Genomic DNA, 18,471 nt, shown 5'->3' on the forward strand with positions numbered 1-18,471 from the left:
GTGTGTGATTGCTAAGCTGCTCCTCAACTCTAATTAGTGCACCAGATTGTATATAAGATTTGTATCTGCCAGTGTGTGGTCAGCCATCTGGATTGGAGTGGAGTCTTCCCCCCAGTGGAGGCCCAGAGGTAGTGCGGGCTGTGAAAGTATATCACAGCTGGTCTTATATACGGTTTTATATATTCAAAGTTAAGTTCCCTTTATTCCCTCTTACCCCAAGTCACGGCCACACGTGCACGCCTCGGTTAGCTAGTCGCTGTGGGCGTGGCGTGTGGGGGAATCCGTGACACCATCCTTTCTGCGACCCCAGGAACTAGGTACTCCACTAAACCTAAAAAACAGACTCTGGGCATGGGGTTAAGGAACATCCACCAAGAGGTTAACAACAGACATTATCTGCATCCAGAAAGTAGCAATTGCTGGGCAGGTCCAGAAAATATGTATAAAGTCCCCGAGAGTGCAGCCGCAACACCAGCACTCTAGAGAAGAAGAGAGATTAATTTTTTTTAAACCTGTAAGACGTAAGGTAGGCCCTATGGACAATTTTAAACTGTATGAGATGGTCTCTCAAAGACACCAGTATTTTAAAGGGAAATTCCCACATACCATCCTAATCTTCAGAGTCCAAATCAGGAACATCATGGGCCCAACGTTAATAGAGCAGTGACAAGTCAGGGGAGGACACTTGGAGAAGGTGAGTATATAGGATTGAGGTAGGTTTTTCTGCACAATCGTGACATAATATTCCTTCCAATTCAGAGCTTCAGATGAGACATAAAATAATCTACGGGGCGTAGAGATAAATTTGAGACAACATCCACTACAGTTTTGATGTTCGGTTTGGTCCATGCTACGGGATCAGGAAGTTGGTAGAAGTGTGGCAAAGAAACCCCTCTTTGCCACGCTTTGCCGGTATTTGGGGATATGGCAGAGGTAGGATAACTCTCACAGGTGAGGCCAACTTTGCAGGCCCTAAGGGTGGTAAGCATGGAAGGAATCAGATCATAAAGATCTCTAGGGCCTCCACAGAGTGTACTACTGCAGCTTCCAATCTTGTAGCAGAGTTAGACATATCCTGTGTCAACCATTATGAGGCAGAGATCAGTTGGGAGGCAAGAAAATATTTCTGACAATCTTGAAGAGCCAGACCTCCATGGGAAGTGGGGCACATTAGAGTTGATAATATGTACCTGGGGGGTTGAGGACTCTAAAGGAAGGAGGAAAATAATCTGTTTAGGTGGATGAAAAAAGACTTGGGAATCCACTGAGTGGAATTACGAAATAAGTAATTACATTTGGGAAGGATTTTCATTTTAATGAGGTTAATGCGACCTAGGAGAGAAAAGTGAAGATTATCCCATGTTTTCAGTTTAGCCTTAACAGAGTGGACCACTGGAGCCAAGTTCAAGGGTATTTAATCATTTGCCTCCCTGGAAACCACCACCCCCAGATATTTAAACTCCTCCACCCACCGCAGTTGTAGATCTGAGAGTGCGCTCTGTCTGGCCCCGGGATCAATGGCGAAGACTTGGGATTTAGACCAGTTTACTCTGATCACCGTCACAACTGAGCAAGAGTTTAACACATGCAGGGCACCCTGCAGAGAGGGACCAGCATAATTTAGAAAAAGCAAAAGGTCGTCAGCATATAGGACTACCCTCTCCTCCAGCCATGCCAGCCTCAGGCCTTTAATAAATGGGGACACTCGGAGAGCCTCGGCCAGTGGCTCCATGGCAATAGCAAAAAGTGCCAAGGAGAAGGGGCAGCCATAGCTAGCACCCCTGGACAGAGAAAATGTAGGAGAGAGGAGACCTCCCAAACGAATGACAGCAGTTGGGGAGCGGAATATTGTCTGTAGCCATTTGATGAAAATCAGAATCACCAGAGGTAGGAGGGGATTAAGCCTGTTGGTCAAAAGTTTTGTCAGTATTTTTAAGTCATTAAGGAGCGCTAACGATTTGTAGACCGACATGGATTGAGGGAGGGTGCCTGTGTGGAGACAGTGCATGTATAAAGAGGCCAGAACGGGGGTAAGCATTTTGCCATGTTACTTGTAAAATTCTATGGGTAGGCCATCGGGGCCAGGGGCCTTACCAAAAGAGGACTAGATCACGGATATAACCTCCTCCGAGGTAATGCAGTGTACCAGATGGGACCTCTCCTCATCTGAAAAGCCAACCAAGAGCAATGGGATCCAGAAGAGATGGGAGATCTGCTGAGATAAGCCCAGAAGCTAGAGTGGACATGTATAGGTTTTGATAATAATCATGAAATTCCTTGAGAATGCCCTCTGCATTGGTGATGGTCTCGCTTGTGGGGATGGTAAGCTCAGAGACCACGGTAAGGGGGGCATCTTTCTGGGATAGCATAGCCAGAAATCTACCATTTTTGTCACCTTGTAGGTGTAAGTCAAAAATTAGAGTCAGAGGAGTAAACCCCATATTGAGTGGATTCATCAACAACTTGAATACGGAGGGAGGTCGTGATGTCTGTCTGCTTCTCCTAAACCACTTTTATGGCAGAAATATAATGTCCCTGAGAAAAAGCCTTAAAGGCATCCCCATTTTTAGGGAGGAAGACCCTGCATTGACGTCCCAATATTCCTTTAATGATGGGGAGTACGTTCAGAGATTTTGGGGTGCGAAATCCAGTGAGCGCCAAGGCGCATAGGGAGCAATTACGACTAGTACCAACTTTAAATATAATCGCCAGGTGCAGGAGTGCGCTCTGGTGGATGAATGTTTCCACCTCTAAGCATCTGTAAGGCCAGAGGCAAGGGCCCAGTTAGACAAGTCCCTGACATAAGACTTAGGTGAAGTAAGCCTGTCCAAGGTGGGCGAAAGAATGGCATTAAAATCACTCCTAAATAAATATAACAACAGTGTTGCACTAACTCATAAATACAATAACATATGAAACTGATAACCAAAAAAAAGTCCTTATAATGAATGTGAAGGTAAACTCTGGGTTTTGGGCAGTTTAGGATCACCTGGGACACGCAGGCAGAGCTCTGTAGTCTGGGGAACAGACAGGAGGGATCTGCTAGAGCTGAGGGGAGACACCAGAAAGTACAGCACTCTGTCTGGAGACACCAGGGAGAGATACAGTACTGACTTGACACTGTAACAGGTAATTCCTGTCCTGCTAGCTGGGTCAGAAACTCTGATTGGAGGACTGTGAGCTCTTACAAAGGGGAGTTTGCAGAATGTAGTAACAGATTGAACCACATGACCTTCCATGCAGGATCTGCTGTATTTCATCCAGACCAGAAGCAGAGGCTATTAGTATAAAGCTGCAAAGATTTCCGTACAGTATCATCTGAAGTGGTGCCTGTTATCAGCTCTTTGCTGCCATCTAGAGCCTCTTTGATGTTACTACTATGCTTGGTTGACATATTAATTTATAGGTCCACTGTATGAGGTGAGCGGCCATCCGTACCATTAGGTGGAGGTGCACTAAGTCATGGTGGAGCACTGTTGTTTAGTTACAGTATTTTGGAGCACATTGCATATAATAAGCACCTTTTCAAACACCATTGTCTGATTGGAAACACATTCATTATAAGGACTTTTTTTGTTATCAATTTCATATGTTATTGTATGTAGGAGTTGTTGCAACACTGTTGTTATATTTATATGATTTGAGTGTGGGATCACTTATACGTGTTATTGCAGCAGCTCAATTTAGGGGTTTTTACATTTTTATGATAGCGCACATTGTTTTTCTATATAAAAATCACCCACAAGCAGACATTTTGCAGGGCAGTAAGGGGTGATCCTCTCCTGAATACCATAGAACAAGGTACTTAAAATGGTGGAGGAACATAAATACTGGCAAATACATAGCGTTTATTGCGTATTGCGATCACTAATAACACATATTTATCCTGAGGGTCCTTATGGGCTGCCTCAATGACAGAGGAGAGTGACTTACTTTTCAGAATCAAAACATCTCTAGCATATGTGGAGTATGAGGCATGGAAGGCCCTCTGAACCCAAAGTTTCTTTAGGGCCATCAGCTTGCTGCCCACCAAATGCATCTCCTGAAGCAATAAGATACAGTATGCGGGGCATAGGATTTAACATATTGGAAGAGCAGAGCCATTTTAAATTGAGCCCCTGGACATTTCAGGAGAGAGCAGTGTATTCACTCTGCCCAGGCGCCATGGTGAGTGGTAGTAGGGATGCACCTGCGCCCAGGGGATGGCAGCATTGGATGAGTAGCAAGTGAGCACGAACCAGCACAGAAAAAACAAACGACAAAACATACAAACTACCCAAGCACCTAGTGCTTACCCTGCTAGTACCCAACATCCCCCTGAAAAACGAAAGGGGGAAATGGCCTGTACCGACAACAGGAAACTTAACCAGGAGCAGATCTTGGTCTGCTGCTGGTAACAATGTGCACTGCACAAAAGTTCAAGGGTCTACCTTAACTCTAAAAAAAGTCAAAATGGAAAAAAGTTAGCAGGATCAGATGATGCAATCAAAGAGTGGAAAATAAGGCATCAGGGCTCCAATTGTGGGGTTCCATAATGGGCAGGATATTCATGAGCAGTAACCAGCCTGGAAATGCTCTGAGTGAGGTGTGCAACAAGGCCCAGAAAGAAAAGTGCAGTGGAACAGCCCATTCCGCAAGCACATGAGTAAATAAGGTAGAAGTGCAAACAGTGGGGGTCATGGCACCCAATTACTTGCTTTAAAATGGAACCTGAGGATTAAAAGGGTAGTGTAATCGGCTCCAGCAGGCCTCTAGCAGGTGCCCAGCCAGAACATTGCCACCTCAGGAGAGTCAAAGAAAAGGGTGCTGTCACCACCCACCACATGGAGCTTCCTGGGGTACAGGAGACCTTCATTATGAAGGCATTTTTGGACCCCCGTAAAAGCCCTTTGGCACTGCTGAATCTCCAGAGTAGTTGGGGAAGAGAAGAATCTTGGCATTTTCATTGCGCAGATCTGGTTTTGCCCTAGCTGCATGCAGGATCTTATCTTGGTCCCGGTAGTTGAGAAGCTGAAGTAAGAAGGGTCTTGGCATTTCACCTGGGATTGGAGGCATCGGGGGGACCCGGTGGGTGGCGTTGCAGGAAGGTCTACTAGGGTGGTGAAGAAGGCCTCTGCAAATTCTGCGGGCCTGGGATATGGATGTAATTTCGTCTGAGGCGATTCTCCGGTGTCAGTCGCCCTCCCCTGAAGTGCCTTCACCTACAGTTGTCTGATATCAGTTGCCAGGTAGTCTATTTTGGTCGTAAGGGTCTCCTTAGAGGAGCAGAATGCTTCCATAATGTCAGCAGTGGTAGGACTGGCTCCATCGCCCGCCTCTGGAGCTTTTGTTTAACTTTGTTAGCGGGAATTCTGCTGACAGCAGAGATGAGTCACTGGTTGCTAGGATGCCAGCAGGTGCCAGCTCCTAAAAACCTATGCAACTTTAAAAGTGCTCCTAATGCATCGAACACTACGCTCTCCCCAGACTGACTTTGCTGCCATTGTAGACTTTGAGCCACAATACATTTTCATGATAATCTGGGGAAAGCACGGACTCTTCCAACTGATGGGTCTGCTTTAAATTAAGTGATCACAGCCATACAATAATCAATTACAATGAAAAACAGACACCAGCTTTGTGTTTTTCTTTTATTTATTATAGCAGATATTTCTGGGGTGCCCGTGTAGTTTTCCTGTAAACATTTAACATTTGGTGAGGACCTAACGCAGATTCAGACATATCTACAGGGCAATATATACACATCTAGGAGCAAAACAAAATAAAGCCTACAACATACTCTGTCCAGACAAGCTACCAACTGGGCAATGGGGGAAAAAAGCGTGCTTGTGAACCGTTGTTACTACTCATCAATACAGTGCAGGAGCTGCAGAGTAGTTAACCTGACCACATTGTTAATCCTTTAGAGAACTGTGAGTTTAAGCCGGAGTAAAGTGCTTGTAGTTTTATCAGGTTCTGGCTTCATTCCCCAGGATAGTGACCAAAACCAATCCCTCACATGATCATTGCTTTGTCCAGTGAAAGGAATTAGACACTGCTCAGTGCAGCAACACCAGGAAGGACTTTACCTGTAAAAAGAGTTTAAAAATGCATTAATATTAAGATTATGCAACCAAATGTATATGGGCAAACAAAAACATTCAGTCTTAACATAGCAGACATGTCCAAACAGCTGATGAAGTTAACATTGGTCAAAGGATAAAGAGGTTTTTCTTCAGACAGCTCCTGGCATTTATGTAAAAAAGAAGTGACCTATAATTTTATAGTACTCATGGGTGCCGCTTTCCCTGCCAGTGTGTGATATTAACAATAATAATTTAAAAAAAAAAAACTAAACAAAAAGCACCCCCATCCTCACAGATATGAACACAAATGTGAGAGAGGGAGAGATACATAATTCTAGGTACCTCATTTATGGTTAACTACAAAAGTGATGAGCTGTAGGAGGCAGTTAATGTCTCACCTACTGATAATTTTGAGAAATGTAGTTTTATGCCATTTTGCTGGCGCATGATGATCAGTGTAGATGTCCTCTGAGGAATGCCGATTACCGGCTCTCCTATCCTGCCCTCTCCTCTGTCAGCGTGACAGCTCGTGAGGAGAGAAATGCCAATAACCAGCATTTCCCTGTTTACATGTGATCAGCTGTGATTGGACACAGCTGATCACATGACCGAGCCGACATCTTCGGCTCTTTCCGTCGATCGGTGATCCGCTGTGTCCGTGCTCCCAGAGCCACGCATGTGCGGTTAGAATGGGAGGACGTCATAAGACATCCTCCCAGAACGAGAGAATCGCCTTGCACCCGTCATTGTACTATATGGCAGGCGGGAGGCGGTTAAAAGCTCATCTAAACCCAAAAACAAAAATGCAATACATTGCAGCTTTCTAGCTCTTGGGGTGGTTGCTGCATTTGTTTTTTGCAGGCTTCCCAGCCCTTTATTCACCTGCTGATCCTGTATGCAAGATCTCAGTTTCAACTCAGGCTAAATTACAACATCTCATCACTGTGCTCATCTCCAATACATATAGGGCAATAGTTTTGTATTTCAGATGATAGCTTGGAAGAATACTTCTTAGCAGTGTTTGATACTTCAGTTGAATATACAGCAATTTACAATGTAATATCTGGTAGGGATCAACAGGACATTAGGCATTTGCAGAAAATACACTAAGCATAACATAACACAGTCATAATATCTACGGCCCCTTTCACACTGACGGTCCGATTGGGTTTGTCTGTCAGTTTTTGAGGCAGACCTGATCAAACCATCCATAGATCTCTATGGACTGGTGGGTGTAGGCGGATGTCCGCTGACACCCGCCGGCATCTGATCCGATACGGCAAAAACAGATGGATGGGGATCCCTTCCCCATCCGTTCAGCGGATTGGATCAGATGACAGTCGGGTGGAAAAAAAAACAAACAAACAAAAAAAAAAAACAAAACACCACACAACAGAAAAATGGTCCGTTTCCATCTGACCGCTCCATAAAAGTCAGCAGGCCGTGTGTCTACTCTGCAGCAGCAGAGCGGCCACATACCTGTCATCCACCTGCTCAGCAAGGGCTCAGAGAGATCCCTCACCAAGCAGGCAGATCTGCTGACTGGTCCGCCCCATCAAAAAGCCTAAAGGAGCAACAGCAAGAAACTCTACTGCATGCTGGACAGACTGCAAGGAAACACCCTGGGAAACATCTCTTGCATACCTGAGTCCCACTCCGTGTACCTTTTTATATAATACACCCCTCTTCTGCTCTTCATTTTACTATCCTCTGTTCACAAATCTCATTTCTTTACCCCTCTGCTCCACCCCAAAACTTGTACATCTCCCCCTCATTGCTATCATCTCCCTACTATTGCTTTCATCACCTCCCCAAAATGCCTCTTCCACTCCTCCTTCTCATTTTCCTCTCCTCTGTTCCCAAAATCCATTCACTATATCCCTCTGCTCCTCCCAAACATTTGTATATTGTGCCCTCACTGCTTCCCTCACCCCTCTATGGCACCCACCACCTCCTCCTATTACTCCGCTCTCCCACTGACCCCAACACCTCCACTAGTAGTTTCTCACGCTCCTGCACATCCCACTCCCATGCCACCTTTCTCACCCTTCTCCTCCTCATAACCGCGGGGGACATCTCCCCGAATCCTGGCCCTCCACCACCTCCCGCACAAAACCCTCCCGCCTCCACGTCCTGCCGCAACCCCCGCAACTTAGTATCTGTCCCCCTGCTCCCTAAAATCTCCCCCCCGTTTTCATGTGCACTCCTGAACGCCCGATCGGTGTGCAACAAGCTTACCGCCATCCACGACCTCTTTGTTTCCCGCTCCCTCAACCTCCTGGCGATTACGGAAACCTGGATCCAGCCCACTGACTCTACCTCCCCTGCTGCACTCTCCTACGGCGGTCTCACCTGGGCCCACTCACCCAGGCCCAACGGTCGTAAAGGTGGTGGGGTTGGCCTGCTCCTGTCACGGCTGAGCACCTTCCGAGTCCTCCCAAACCCCCCCTCCCTATCCTTCTCCTCCTTCGAGGCCCACTGTGTCCGACTATTCTCCCCAACCCCCCTGAAGATTGCTGTGATATACCGGCCTCCTGGATCCATACCCCGCTTCCTGGAAGACTTCTCCTCCTGGCTACCCTTCTTCCTCTCCTCTGAGCTACCCACTATCATCCTTGGGGATTTCAACATCCCTGTCAACCTCGACAACCCGGACACAGCCCGTCTCCTCCACTTAACCTCCTCCTTTGCACTTGCACAGTGCATACAATCCACCACCCACTCCGACGGTAATATCCTTGATCTTGTCTTCTCCAACCGCTGCGCTCCCCACAACCTCACTAACACCCCCTTCCCTCTCTCTGACCACAACCTGATTACTTTCTCTATCTCCTCATCCTCCAATGCCTACCCTTCCAAATGTCACACTACTACCAGCCGTAACCTCCGCAACCTTAACCCTGCCTCCCTCCAATCCGCAGTTGATCAACTCCATGACCGCATCCTCCCCCTGTCCTGCCCCGACTTGGCTATGACCGCCTACAACAATGCGCTGTCAACAGCCCTTGACTCACTAGCGCCTTTAACCACACGCAACATCAGACCCCGACCGCTCCAGCCCTGGCAGACTGATCACACCAAAACCCTCAAACGACACAGTCGTGCCCTGGAGCGACTATGGCGCAAAACCAAATCCCAACAAGCCTTCACCCGATACAAATCTGCCTTCCACACCTACACCTCCTCCCTCCATACTGCCAAACAAGCCTACTTCCTGACCCTCATCAAGGCCCTCTCCTCCAATCCTCGCCGACTCTTCTCCGCCTTCAACTCTCTACTCTCGCCACCCCCACCTCCACCCAGCACCTCACTCACTGCCCTTGAGATTGCCAATCACTTCAAAAACAAGATTGACAAAATTCGCAAGGACATTGCCGCAACTCACACGCCGTCTCAACCCGTCCCCTCTCACACAGCTACCCCCTCATCCCCCCTCCCCCTCGACATAACCCACAGGGACTTCGTCGCTGCTCAAACTCCCTCCAACCCCCTTCCCCCTCACTCAGCTACCCCCTCTACACCCCTCTCCCACGGCCCCACCACTGCTCTAACCTCCTCTCCCACCCCACCCTACATTCCTCATACTGAAGCTCCCCCAACACTCCGCACCTTTGACCTTACTACCATCGAAGAAGTCTCCAGGATCCTCTCTGATGCCCACCTCACCACCTGCCCCCTTGACCCTATCCCCACACAACTCCTACGACCTCCCTCCCCCTCCATCCTACGCTCCCTCACCCACATCTTCAATCTCTCCCTCTCCTCCGGCACTTTCCCCTCCCCTCTGAAACATGCACACATCACCCCCATACTTAAAAAGCCCTCCCTGGACCCCAATGACCCGAACAACCTCAGACCCATCTCCCTGCTCCCATTTACATCTAAACTCCTTGAGCGCCTAGTCTACGCCCGCCTATGCTCTCACCTCAACGACAACAACCTCCTCGATCCCCTACAGTCCGGCTTCCGTCCCCTACACTCCACCGAAACTGCCTTACTCAAACTCTCCAACGACCTGCTAACCGCCAAAGCTAATGGCCACTATTCAGTGCTCCTACTCCTTGACCTCTCTGCGGCCTTTGACACAGTCGACCACCCCCTCCTCCTCAAAAAACTACACTCCCTCGGCCTCAGAGATTCTGCTCTCTCCTGGCTCTCATCCTACCTGTCACAACGCTCCTTCAGCGTTACCTATAATGCCACCACCTCCCTCTCACTCCCCCTCTCTGTTGGGGTCCCTCAAGGCTCTGTCCTCGGGCCCCTTCTCTTCTCCATCTACACCTCCTCCCTTGGCCGACTCATACACTCTCACGGCTTCAACTACCACCTCTATGCCGACGACACACAAATCTATCTCTCAACCCCCCACCTCACCCCCTCGGTCTCCGCCCGAATCACACACCTGTTGAGCGACATATCAGACTGGATGTCGCTCCACTTCCTTAAACTGAACCTCTCCAAAACCGAGTTTCTTGTCTTCCCTCCAGCCCGGACACCACCCCCCATTGACTTCTCCATCATGTCCAACAACGCCACCATCAAACCCGCCCCGCAGGCCAGAGTACTTGGTGTTATTTTGGACTCCAACCTATCCTTCTAGCCCCAAGTCCACTCTTTAACAAACTCGTGCAGACTCCACCTCCGCAACATCGCCAAAATCCGCACGTTCCTAACTCCAGAAACCACTAAACAGCTCATCCACTCCCTCATCATATCGCGACTCGACTACTGCAACTCCCTCCTCACTGGCCTGCCTCGCCGCTGGCTATCCCCGCTTCAGTCCATCCTGAATACGGCTGCCAGACTCATTCACCTTTCCAACCGCTCCGTTTCCGCCACCCCCCTCTGCCAATCCCTCCACTGGCTTCCGATTGCGCAACGGATCAAATTCAAAATCCTAACGCTGACATACAAAGCTGTCCACCATACTGCCCCGAACTACATCACTGACCTAATATCCAAGTACCGCCCAGCACGCACACTCCGCTCCTCACAAGACCTCCTTCTCTCTAGTTCCCTGGTCTCCTCCTCCCATGCCCGCCTCCAGGACTTCTCCAGGGTGTCACCCATCCTCTGGAACTCCCTGCCCCAACCCATCAGATTATCACCTACTCTCCTCTCCTTTAGGCGCACCCTGAAAACCCATCTCTTCAGGGAAGCCTACCCCGCCCCCTGCTAACTTGCCGACCTCCTCCACTCTTCCTACCACTCCATCCCCCACAGCTATCTCCTCCTGTGCCACCATCCCCTCCCTCCTAGATTGTAAGCTTGAAAGAGCAGGGCCCTCGATCCCCTCATGTTTTGCATTGTATTGGTATTGTTCTGTCACATGTTCTGTCCCCTTTGTAATGTACAGCGCTGAGCGAACTATTGGCGCTTTATAAATACTGTATAATAATAATAATAATAATAATAATAAAGGAGTGGTATGTTGCAATATATTACTTCTTTAAATCATTCAGACTAATTTCTTGCAAAAATTACTATCCAGTAGCTTTCAGCAATTACCTTCAAGCAGTTCCAGGCTAGCGCCTCCTCCAGTACTGACATGGCTGACTTTGTCTTCAGTATCCCACTTTGCACAGCAGGTTGCAGTATCTCCACCACCTGTGGACAGAGAAGGTCAAATAAATTATATTTACAGTATGTCCCATGGTGAATATCTACCCCAGGGCACTAGCTGGGTATGTTGGTCCACTGTCTACATAGCTTTCCTTTTCTTCTCTGGTTTATTATACTATTAGATATCACACTGCCAACTTGTTCTGCTTCAGTCTGAACTTTCAAGAGTATGATTTCAAGACTGTTTAGTTAAATTAAAAGCTCTTAAAAACAGGCCAATATACATGGTTGCATGTATGAGAGAAGGAAAAAGAGCCTGCTGTTGTCAAATCCCAGCCAGTAAGGAGGGAGCAGGGGTCAGGACTGAGCCGTGCTCTAAGACCCCCCTAGACACACAAAGCCAGCTTGGGAGCGAGCATGCACGAGTGCCCCTAGAGCAGATAGCTTGCTCTGGTGGCATTCGGCAAGGGAGGAGGGGTGATTGGTGCTGCTCTGTGCAAAACAATTGCGCAGAGCTGGTAAGTATGATGCGTTTACTCATATTTTAAGTAGTGCTGCAGGTTCGAATTTATTTAAAATGATAAAAAGGAGGTAATGGCTAAACACCCATCTTTTTTCCTGTGTCCTATTGGGGAGATCTGCCCCCACTTCTGTTGCCCCCCCCCCCCACCCCCTTGAAATCCCAGTCACAGGAACAGATGCCCCCATTGACAACAAAGTGTTACTTTTCACCCCCCATTTCTTTTTGCCTCAGTGACAGTTAACCCTAGCTAAAAGGGTGAATCTCTCCACTGGTTAGACCAATGCCTCCCTACTCTGTCTAAATCTAAAGAAAACATTTTAGCAACAAATATACTTATAGATGACCATTTTCAGATAATGCTGCAAAACTCATGCATTTTTCAGCATGAAGAGTAGAGACCTAGTCTCCATGTGGCTGGTTCACACCTATTCACTGCAGTTTAGTGTGAAAGGGAAATGATATGGGCCCATTCACACCTATGCATGCATGAGTTACCAAGTGCACTGCAATAGAAGTAGTGTGAATCCAGCCTGAAGGATCTTTAGTCTTTAACCCTGGGACTTTCAACTAAGGGGTGGTCAACACAGCAAACACCAATAGTGCTACGCAACTGTGAAGCTCTTCTTGACTCATCTGAACTCAGAGCAGCTTGTAGCACCTTGACAAAAGAGGCACCACGTGAGCCTAGAAAGCCATATAGTAAACCTTTCAATTTGTGAACAGAACACTAGGTGTATATGAGATATGCTCAGCCCAATGGATCTCCTATAAAACAAGTATTGCAGCTAGCATGTACTGTGTTCCCACATGCAAACCATAAATCCAAAAAAATAAATAAATAAAAATGCAGCGCAGTACTATAAACTCAAATATGGTGCTAAATAAATCCAATGTGCATATGTGAATAGTGAAACATACAATTGTGTTCATGACAATAATATGTGCTACATAAATACCAACACACACACACAAACCTGCATATACCAGTGCTAAATCAATAGTGAATACAAATACCAAATGAACCATATAAAAAAAAAAAATGGTGAACTGTCCCTTTAACATTCCAAAATCTTCACATGTGCTTATGTGATATATCTCCTGTGCATCGTGTACCAAATACCGTCAAGTGTCCCCATATTATGGTATCAGAACCCTGGTGAACCTGTATAAGACCGCTGTTCTCCAAGTGAATCTGTGTAATCACACTACTGCATACACATATACGGTGCTCCTGTGTCACCCTTAGTGCTTATCCACCTCCGACACACTATTGCGCTCACCTTCAGGTTTGACCCGAATACTCAGGTCAAACTACGCCTTTCCCTTTAACCCGGGAGGATATAAGATCTCCACCACCGTCAGCACTTCTAAGCTCCAAAACGCTCCACAGATAAATGAAAAAAATGCTCCATATAGTGAAGTATAGGCAAATGTATCTAACTTTATTAAAATACTGATAAAATGCCCTCACATTAGTAAGTGTCCACCTGGGACACTGCAGGATTAAGGACTCACTATAAAGTGTCTTTCTTGAATAAAAATACTTCAGGAGTACTCCTGATGAAGTCACGTGTCATGATGTAACGCGTAGGGTACGCCGATAACATCAAGCCGTAAACTGGAAGTGCACAGGCCACCAGTTTGAATAAGGGATCCATGTATTTTTATTCAAGAAAGACACTGTATAGCAGCAGAAGCTACACGGCAACTTTCCTGATGAAGTCTTGATAGAGAATTCGGGAAAGACAAAAAGGAGAATTGCAAGCTTCTTTTGCAATTTTAATTTCTTAGTACAGAGAAGGAATTGTGACGGGAGCGACATTTGGGGGTGGGGGGGGGACACCTGTATCATCTCCCCAAATCATTATGTTTAACCCACTCTGTGCCTGTTAAGGGGTACAGGGTGTGTATGTGAATGTCTGAGTCTTGTGTATAGTGTGTGTTCCTTTGTTCTCGGCCACATGGCTGTCCATTGTTTGTTTGCCATGTGCTACCCCCCATTGTGCTGTGTCTTCCTGTCCAGCCAACTATTATGGGATGTACTGTTTGTGTATTGGTGTGGGGGTTGGTCAATGTCCTTTGCCATGTGTTTCATCCCATTGTTCTGTGTCTTGGTGGGATGGGGAGGGGTGATGATGTATTTCCTGTTCCTGGTTGTGTTTCCCCGCCCTCTGTATATATCCTGTGTTTTGTGTTAAAATAAACAGAGTTGACTCTGTTTTAAGAGCTGGGTGCTGTCTTTTTCCTGAGGGATTTCAAGGGCGTGGTCCGTGGATGGTGTTTGGACAGGGGAAGTTGTGCTATAACGGAAAAACTCAGTGCGGTCTGGGTTCTGGTTCCGTTACATTGGTGGCAGCAGTGGGATTGTGCTTCCAACTGTAAACACATCCAAACCACCACCGGGATTCAAGAGCAGGAAAAGACGTCAGACACCCCAGTGGAGATACGGACCTGGCATCAGAGTTCCCAGGGCTGCTGCAGATCGTCCTTGCAACATACCCCAGGACTGTGCCTACGGATCAGTACCTGGAGCTCAGGCAGCGGATTTGGGAGGTGCAGGGGAAGTTGTGCTATAACGGAAAAACTCAGTGCGGTCTGGGTTCCGGTTCCGTTACAGGAATCATCACCAAAAAGTTGAGACTAGCTGGGATTGAAAGGGTTACAGGGAAAGTCCCTGTAGATCACCCTGTTGCCAGTATCCAGTCACCTGAAGGTTGCAGCATATAACCCAAGAATAAAGACCAAGGGCCCATTCACACAGCAATGGAGACAGGTGCTGCACAATAAAGACTGAGCGGTTTAGGGTTCGACAGCTGTCTGTTCCAGCTGCAGTGAGGTGGCAGCAGGGGGCAGTTTCATTGCATCACGCAGTCCCCTTTTTTGCACAAACTATTTGAAGTACACAAACGTGACACTTCATGTCACTGTAGAGCAGCATGGTGAATTATGCTGCTGTACAGTGACAAGCAATCCGGTCCAGTGCACTGCCATATAACACATCATGTCTGCAGTTTATCACAGCTCATTGCACTTCACCTCTGGTGTGCATTGCATATCGGACACAAACAATTGTTTTCGGTGTGTCCTAGTGGTAATCTGCATTATTCGAGTGCAGTAAAGTGAAAGTCAACGCACTGTGAACAGAGCCTAAAAATCCTGCGTCCTGTACTGTGCAAGAAAAGGGTTTTAAATTTGTTGCCAATTGACACCTTAGATTTGGAACACATTGGCAAACGTGAAAAATAAATAACAGAGTCATCTCTCACCAATGATGGTTATGGTTCCTTTGCCTGTGACTTCCACGACCTTGTCCATTACTGCTTTAGTTCCTTCAGCAAACTTGTTCCATTCAAACACACCAACTGGACCATTCCAAACAATCTGCTTGGATCTTCCCACAGCTTCTACGAACAGCTTCATGCTTTCTGGCCCACAGTCAAGACCCTATATAAAAAGGAAATTGTAAAAGATTAATATGAGAGAAAGTCCATTATACCATTGAAAGAAAAAAGCCACCTCCTACCTTTCACTGCTCGTATTTATGAAACAATTCAGAACTACTGTAGGTAGAACCAGACAACTAAAATGCTGGTAATTTGTGGCTTAAGCCCCCCACCCCCACAAAAAATACATAATGTATTAAGAATAATAAATTGTATTTTTATTTACAAACATATACACAGTGGGTATAGAAAAGAATCGCCCCCTTAAAAAAAAAAAAAAAAAAAAAAAAAAAAATCACATGTTGCTTTGCAGCCTGAAATGAAGACAGACACAGTTTTTGTTTTATCCAGCTGTATTTACTGCAACTTATAACATCCAAGTGACAGAACACCAACATGTCAGAAAAAAAACATTTAAAGACAAAAATCACGGGAGATGGAAAAAAAAGGATCACCCCATTGTATCAGTATTTAGTTGAACCGCCTTTTGCTTTAAAATTACAGCCTTTAGTCTGCTGAGATATGTCTCTACTAACTTTGCAATATTTGCCCACTCTTCTTTGTAGAGCTGCTCATGTTCGGTTAAATTTGATGGTGACAATTTGTGGACTGCAGTCTTCAAGTCATTCCACAGATTTTCAATGGGGTTTAATTCTGGGCTCTGGCTAGGCTATGTAAGGACATTCAGCTTTTTCTCCTTAGACACTGTGGTCATTTTTGCTGTGTTCTTTGGGTCATTGTCATGTTGGAAGATAAACCTTCCCATTGACAATTTTCTGGCAGAGGGCAGCAGCTTTTCCTGAAACATTTGAGGGCAATTTGCCCCATCCATTTTTCCATCTATCCTGAAAAGTGCTCCAGAGAAAACCCCAAAAACAGAATACCACCTCCATGTTTTACTGTTGGAATGGGGTTATTTGGATGGTGAGCTGTATTGGATTTCCACCAGATAGAGTTTAGTGTTGAGGCCATATCATTAAATTTTAGTCTCATTTGACTATAACATCTTTTCCCCATGTGGCCTCAGAATCTTCAAGGTGCATTTTGACAAAGCTCAGTCATGACTGCATGTGGCCTTTCTTGAGGAGTGGCTTTTTGCTTGCAACCCTCCCCATACGAGCCACATTTGTGGAGAATTTGTGATATTGTTCTCAAATGCACGCAATGGCCACTCGGTCATAAATTCCTACAACTGCTTCAGAGTTGCTGTAGGCCTCTTGGTAGCCTCTCTGACCAGTTTCCTCCTGGCTCTTTCATCCAGTTTGCAGCAATGTCCTGATCCAGGGAGGGTCTTTGTATTACAAAATACCTTCCACTTCTTAATAGTATTCACTGTGCTTCTAGGCATTGATAAAGCCATGCAATTTTTTTGTATCCATCTCCTGTCCACTACTTTATTCCGGGGATTTTTTGACAGTGCCTTGCTACCATAGTTGACTGTTTGCTTCAGTTGCACTACCAAGGAGTGAAATGCTCCAGGAGAGCGCTTTTCATTCTGAGCGAATTAAAATGACCACAACTGATCACAGTTGCAATTCAAATGCAATGCCATCAAAAAGCCTACATATTGAGTATACTGAATGTAGTGATATCCACAGCTAAAACACATTAAAATTAAATTAGGCCAGAGCTCTGGTACTCACCATCCATCCTGCTGGGATTCCGCTAGCAACTGTGGCCTGCCCAGTGTTGGCATTCTCATCGAACTTGTCAGCAGTTGTGAAGTCCACAGGCAGAGTAATCCTTACATTGTTTTTCTCAGCCTTAGCCATCAGGTCCTTTACTATCTTGGCTCCTTCCTCATCAAACAAGGAAGTACCAATCTATAAAAAAAAAAAAAAAAAAAAAAAACACCCACTAATAATAAAATTATTGAAACAAAACTCCAGCCAAAAAATACAAAGGTAATATATTTTTTGCTGCTAGATGTATTCAGCCTTAAGGCCAACATTATTCAAACCATTTCCATTTAACCCAGATTGTTCTGGACCTAGCTTGTTACTGTACACAGAAAGAAGAAGCAGCACTGTGTTAAGCTCAACTCTCTGCACTCTCCCCCTCCCCCATCAGAATGCTCCATGAACTGATTGACTCCTTGAGCAGCTTCTTCCTCCCACTCTTCATCCCTGCTGTGTAGTAAAAATGCAAAAAAGACGGATACCAGGTCAAATGCAGGTACCAGCACACCACATGCATTTAAAAATGTAATGATTGCACAGCTGCAATAAGATTAGCCTTTTTTCATTTGACTAGGGTTCAACTAACAGCACAGCCAAAGAAAGGGGTGGTTTTTTGTTTTTAAAAAAGGGGAAAGTCAAGGATATCACCCTTGAATTTGTAGTCCTTAACCATCATATTTGATATAAAAACAACAGTTTCCATAAATTATTCAACCTTTATAGTTAAATTTGAAACTCTTGAACAAAGCATTTCCTGCCTCCTTTCAAAGACTATTTTGAAGTAACTACACAATATTTTAAAACTATGAAAGTGATAATCTGATAACCCAAATAAAACTCCAGTTGGGGAAATCTAGCAGAGATCCCAAAATCCCTGCAAATGTATCAAACAACACAGCTATACAGAACGTCAGCACATACCTCCATGTTGTTCAGCACTTTCAAAAAGGTGAATGCCATTCCTCCACCAATGATCATTTCATTCACTTGGTCCAACAGGTTATTGATCAGCTGAATCTTGTCCTTGACCTTGGCCCTGGAAATAACAGACCAGCTTAGGATGTCCAGAGAGGAAGCAGCTTCTGTGTCACTACAGATTTACATGATCTATCCAAAATTCTTTTGTAGGTAGTAAAAAAGTTGAATAAGTGCCTTCTGATGGACTAAATGTTTCAGAGTTGTATCAGTTCATTGGATAC

The 18,471-nt window shown here is 45.9% G+C and overlaps 1 protein-coding gene across 1 annotated transcript in view; it reads right to left on the reverse strand.

Moving 5' to 3' along the window:
- Positions 1-5,616: 5,616 nt before the first annotated feature.
- Positions 5,617-18,471, reverse strand: part of LOC149447474 (phosphoglycerate kinase) — a 28,139-nt gene continuing 15,284 nt past the window's right edge. The window contains exons 7-11 of the mRNA XM_089652496.1: positions 18,194-18,308; positions 17,237-17,416; positions 15,417-15,594; positions 11,574-11,672; positions 5,617-6,068 (exon numbers count right to left, since the gene is read on the reverse strand). Coding sequence (XP_089508622.1) covers positions 6,028-6,068; positions 11,574-11,672; positions 15,417-15,594; positions 17,237-17,416; positions 18,194-18,308 — 613 coding nt within the window. The 3' untranslated portion in view covers positions 5,617-6,027. The remainder of the gene's footprint in view (positions 6,069-11,573; positions 11,673-15,416; positions 15,595-17,236; positions 17,417-18,193; positions 18,309-18,471) is intronic.

Source organism: Staurois parvus, unplaced genomic scaffold (genome assembly GCF_062004578.1).
Source record: "Staurois parvus isolate SC_StPar_1 unplaced genomic scaffold, SC_StPar_1.0 ptg000684l, whole genome shotgun sequence".
Classification (NCBI taxonomy): domain Eukaryota; kingdom Metazoa; phylum Chordata; class Amphibia; order Anura; family Ranidae; genus Staurois; species Staurois parvus.